Raw genomic sequence first — 5,961 nt, 5'->3', positions numbered from 1 at the left:
CTCCGAAGGAGGCGAGTGAATCAGATCACCATGAATCTGGCATTGGTGACACTTGCGACAAAACTGAAGCGATCTCGCTCCATAGTAAGCCAATAATACCCTGCTCGCAGAATCTTCTTTGCCAAAACATATCCATTCATGTGAAGTCCGCATACCCTCGAATGCACTTCACTCATGATCCGCTCTGCTTCTGTAGCATCTATGCATCTCATCAAGTTTAAATCTGGGGTCCTCTTGTACAGAATTTCCCCATTCAAGAAGAAACCACTGGCGAGCCGCCTTATAGTTCTTTTTTGATCTCCTTTAGCATGCTCTGAATATCTCTTATTTTCAGGAATCGTTTTATGTCATGATACCATAGTTCACCATCTGGTTCTGTCTCAATTGTATTGCAGTAACCATGTTGATTCCGAACTTGGATTTCTAGTGGATCAATATGAGTGTTGCCTGGATAAGGGAGCATCGAGGCTAAAGTAGCCAAGGCATCGGCTAGCTCATTGTGAAACCGGGGAATGTACCTGAACTCGATGGATTTGAATCTTTTGCTCAAGTCTTACACACATTTTCTGTACGGAATAAGCTTGATGTCTCGAGTATCCCATTCGCCTTGGGCTTGCCGGATAAGCAAGTCAGAATCTCCCATAACCAATAGTTCATGCACATCCAGATCGATGGCCATTTTCAAACCCATGATACAAGCTTCGTATTCTGCCGTATTATTGGTACAGAAGAACCGAAGTCGGGCCGTTGCAGGGTAATGATGTCCAATAGGTGAGATGAGGATTGCCCCGATCCCAACTCCTTTGATATTGACAGCCCCATCAAAATACATTTTCCCTACAGGGTGATCGTCTCGAACTACTTCCTCTATTGAGTTGACCTCTTCGTTTGGGAAGTATGTGCTAAGTGGCCTGTACTCATCATCAATTGGATTCTCTGCCAAATGATCTGCCAAAGCTTGTGCTTTCATTGCGGTGCAAGTGACATAGATAATGTCGAACTCCGTGAGCAGGACTTGCCATTTTGCGAGCCTGCCAGTGGGCATTGGCTTTTGGAAGATGTACTTCAAAGGATCCATTCTGGATATGAGGTAAGTAGTGTAGGCCAAAAGATAGTGTCTCGGCTGAGCGACCCAAGTCAAGGCACAACATGTCCTTTCTAAAAGGGTGTACTTAACCTCATAATTGGTGAATTTCTTGCTCAAATAATAGATTGCTTGTTCCTTTTTTCCTGCTGCATCATGTTTCCCCAACACGCATCTAAAGGGATTATCCATCACCAATAGATATAAAAACAAAGGCCTACCAAGTTCAGGTGGGACCAGTACAGGGGGTTTTGACAGATAATCTTTGATCCTGTCAAAAGCTTTTTGGCAATCGTCCGTCCACTTGATAGCGGCATCCTTTTTCAGCAACTTAAAGATGGGCTCGCACGTGGTTGTGAGCTGCGCAATGAACCTACTGATGTAGTTCAACCTCCCGAGCAAACTCATGACTTCCTTTTTGTTCTTCGGGGGTGGCAGATCTCGAATGGACTTTATCTTAGATGGATCCAATTCGATGCCTCTCCGGCTGACTATAAAACCGAGGAGTTTCCCAGATGGAACCTCAAATGCACACTTGGGTGGATTAAGCTTAAGGTCATACCTTCGAAGCCGTTCGAAGAAATTTTTCAAATCGCACACGTGATCAGCTTGTGTCTTTGATTTTATGATGACATCATCGACATATACTTCAATCTCTTTGTGCATCATGTCGTGAAAAATGGTGGTCATGGCCCTCATGTAAGTTGCCCCTGCATTCTTTAAACCGAATGGCATGACCCTGTAACAATAAGTACCCCATGGCGTGGTGAAAGCGGTCTTTTCTGCATCATCCTCATCCATTAGAATTTGGTGGTACCCAGTATAGCAATCCACAAACGATTGTATCTCATGTTTTGCGCAATTATCTGCAAGAATGTGGATATTTGGCAAAGGAAAATTATCCTTTGGGCTTGCTTTGTTCAGGTCCCTATAGTCGACACAAACTCTGGGTTTTCCATCCTTCTTTGGCACAGGCACAACATTTTCCACCCAGGTGGTGTATCGGACAGCTCTGACCACATTGGCGCTCAGTTGCTTCATTATTTCCTCTTTGATTTTGTCACTCATGCCTGTTTTAAATTTTTGTTGCTTTTGTTGGACTGGTGGAAAACCAGGATACGTAGGAAGCTTGTGAACCACCAGATCAGCACTTAAACCCGGCATATCATCGTAAGACCAAGCAAACACATCTCTGTATTCAAATAAAAGTTGAATCAAGGCATCTCTGGTTTTTTGTTCAGTGTGAATGCTTATCTTCGTTTCTCTAACTTCTTCAGGACTTCCAATATTAATCGGCTCAGTTTCATTGAGGTTTGGCTTAGGCTTGTTTTCAAATTGTTCCAACTCTCTTTTTATTTCCTTAACAACCTCATCTTCATCATATTCAACCTCTTGATGCATTATTTCGATATTAGACAACTTTTTAAGATCTAGGCGTGTAGTCCGCATGCATGTCATGTTATTAAAGCCGGCATTAACAAAATTGAAATGGAAATAAAATGACAGGAATTAGGAAAAGGAAAAGATAGAAAACTTAATAGGAAACTGAACTACATTTTATTGAATTCGAAAGGATAGAAGGGTTAACATCAAAACAAAACAATCATACTGAGATGTTTGGATTACAACTCTGAAAGTAACCCAAAATACAAAAAAGAAGCTGCAAAAGCAAACTAACAAGACTCCTTTCTTGTGGGGAGAGGAGTTGCTTCCCAGTTGGTGAGCATGGTGTCTGGGTCAATTAGTTGCATATTGGCACAACTAGTGCCTTCGCCAACCTAGATCATATTCACTTCAGAAAATATCTGGCTGAGGCCATGGCAAATTTTATCAATGTTTGCATGCGCCGAGGAAATTTGACCCTCTTAGAGTCGTGGCTTGACAAAAGTGTAGAAAATGTGAGGGATAGGCTTTTGCAAGACCCATCCATGCTTTTTGCGGTGTTTGGCTTTGTTTTCATCTGCTTGTGTTGGCCGGAAGCCTAATCCAAAAGTACCCTGGTTATCGAACGGAGAAATAGGCTCCGAAATTCCTTGCAATGATGCCCCCAAGCCTTTTCCTGGCTCATAACCTTGTCTCATCAAAACTGCAGCCACCATTACAGATGTGGCGGAAAGACGAGGATGCAGAATGGGCTTTCCTTCCTCGACATGATCCACAGCAACCACTTCAAAAGCCTGATAGACAATGGACTCAGACCCTTCCTTGGCCTCAATACAGGGGATTAGCGGGTATTTATAAATGGAAGACTCGTCTTCTCCGTGAACAATAATTTCTTGCCTGTCATGTTCGAATTTGAGCATCTGATGCAAGGTGGATGGCACAGCTCGGGCCGTATGAATCCATGGCCTTCCAAGAAGAAAGTTATAAGAAGTGGCCATGTCCACTACTTGGAAGACAATCTCAAAGTCAACCGGCCCAATCGTCATGGTGAGGTTGATCTCCCCAATGGTATCTCTTGCTGAGCCATCAAAAGCCCAGATGCGAACATTGCTGGGTCGGATTCTGTCTGTATCAATCTTCATGCTTTGCAAGGTAGAGAGAGGGCATACATCTACACTTGAGCCTCCATCGACCATGACTCGCTTTACATAATGACCCTCACATTTGACCATCAAGTTCAAAGCCCTATTGTGCCCGGCTCCCTCCTCGGGAAGTTCATCATCAGTAAAGGATATTTTGTTCACCTCAAAAAATCTGTTGGCCATCTTCTCTAACTGATTCACTGTGGTCTCCTCTGAGATATGTACCTCGTTTAGGACCTTGATTAGTACATGGGCATGCTCTTTGGAATGTAGGAGCAGAGATAGTAGAGAGATTTGAGCGGGAGTCTTTCTTAGCTGGTCAATGATTGAGTAATCCTGAACTTTCATCTTTTTCAAAAACTCTTCCGCATCTGCTTCAGTGACTAGTTTCTTTATTGGCAAATGGCATTCTCTAATTTGCTTGGCCTTCCTCAACTCTTCTGGAGAGTAACATCTCCCTGATCGAGTCAAACCTCCAGTTTCCCCCACTTCCTCTATGATTTCCTTGCCTTTGTAGGTTATCACCGTTTTGTTGTAGTTCCAAGGAGTGGTTTTTGTGTTGTTTACCGGGGGTTGCATGGCAGGTTTGATTACGATCGGCTCTGTTATACCTTTCGTACCTCCCTGCTTCTCCCTTTTGACGGGGTGGCCTCCAAGTACATATAACCTTGGGCTTGGAACACTGGAGTGAACTTCCAACCTCGAGATCTTTGGAACAAATAAAGTTGCCTTATTTGAGCTCTGGGCGCCTTTCACAATCAATGGCACATCTCGGCTGGGACTTACTTCCAGACCTGCTCCTTCTTGAATTGCACCCACTGTCATTTCTGCTCGACCGACCGGCTTGTATTCTTGATCTCGGCCAATCATTCCCATAAAATGAACATCATTGTGTGCTAGCAACGGGTTGTTTGTCACGTTAGGAGGGTCCTCGCCATTCGTCACTACAATCAGTTTTTCAGAAATGAGTCTCTCTATGGCTCTTTTCAGAGTCCAACAGTCATCAGTGCTATGCCCTGGGGCACCAGAATGATATTCACATCTAGCATTTGCTTGAAACCCATGCGAATCGGGATGCATATGGTGGGGAGAAATGGGTCCAATTACGCCCATTTGCTTCAGCTTATGGAATAGACTAGAATATGATTTAGCCAATGGAGTGAATTTTTCTACCGGCCTCTGCTCTCGACCATAATCCTGCCTGGGACGAGCATTGTAGGGTGCCCGTACCTGCTGATTGGGAGGCCGAGCATATGATTGAGCATTGAACACTGTATATTGTGGTGGGCCCACAGAGTATTGAGGGTTGGCGGGGGATAATAATGTTGAGGGTAGCTGGATTTCCCCTGCTAAACTTGCACATAAGGGTGCGATGCCCCTCTTTGAAACTGCCTAGATCCCGAAGCCATCATGGACCCTTCATCGCTCATCTTTCTATTTGCCAAACCTCCCGACCCATTTTGGATAGCTTGGGTGGTGGCTTTGAGAGCAGCTTGACTTACAATTCTGCCAGTCTTGAGGCCATTTTCGACCATCTCCCCTATTTTGATTGCTTCTGCAAAAGGTCTACCCATCGCAGACATCATGTTCTGAAACTAATTAGGCTCTTGAGCCTCCAAAAAAACAGTGATCAACTCGTGGTTATCCATGGGTGGCTTAAATCTAGCCGCTTGCTCCCTCCACTTGATGGCATACTCCTTAAAACTTTTGGTCGGCTTTTTCTTCATATTGGACAAGGAATTACGATCCGGCGCAATATCAATGTTGTACTGAAATTGTTTGATAAAAGCCTGGGCCATGTCATCCCAAACATGCCAATGAGAGATGTCTTGGTCAATGAACCATTCGGAAGCTACCCCCACAAGGCTTTCCCCAAAGTAAGCCATCAACAGCTCTTCCTTCCTCCTGCACCCCTCAGCTGGTTGCAATACCTTTTCAAGTGGGCGATAGGGTCGCCGTGTCCATCATATTTCTCAAATTTTGGGGTCTTGAACCCTCATGGCAAATGGATGTGAGGGAACATGCATAGATCACTGAACGAAACACTTTTGTGACCACCTAGTCCCTGTATATTCTTTTTATTCTGTTCAAGACTTTTCATTTTCCTGGCCATCTCATCTGGCTCAACAATCGTGGCAGGCTTTTCACTTTCCACTGGTGATTCGTACCAAGGAGTCTGATTGTATGGGGCCGAGACCCCAAAAGCCATATTTGGAGAATAGTATTGGCCATCATAAGCATGAGATGGGGGCTTATTGTTTGGCCTCGTCACAGGTAGTGGTGGTGGGATTGTATATACCGGTGCGCCAGACACGACGAAAGGGGTGTTCCTAACCGGTGCGACTGGAGGTC

The 5,961-nt window shown here is 44.5% G+C and overlaps 1 protein-coding gene across 1 annotated transcript; it reads right to left on the bottom strand.

The window, feature by feature from the left end:
• On the bottom strand, positions 2,950-5,183 carry LOC109227633. Its single transcript, XM_019392834.1, has 2 exons — positions 5,057-5,183; positions 2,950-4,880 (listed from the first exon to the last, which is right to left on the bottom strand). The coding sequence occupies exons 1-2, from the start codon at positions 5,181-5,183 to the stop codon at positions 2,950-2,952; spliced, it is 2,058 nt and encodes a 685-aa protein (XP_019248379.1).

Source organism: Nicotiana attenuata, chromosome 6 (assembly GCF_001879085.1).
Source record: "Nicotiana attenuata strain UT chromosome 6, NIATTr2, whole genome shotgun sequence".
Classification (NCBI taxonomy): Eukaryota; Viridiplantae; Streptophyta; class Magnoliopsida; order Solanales; family Solanaceae; genus Nicotiana; species Nicotiana attenuata.
The sequence above is the reverse complement of the archived record's forward strand: the minus strand, read 5'-3'. Positions and strand labels throughout refer to the sequence as shown.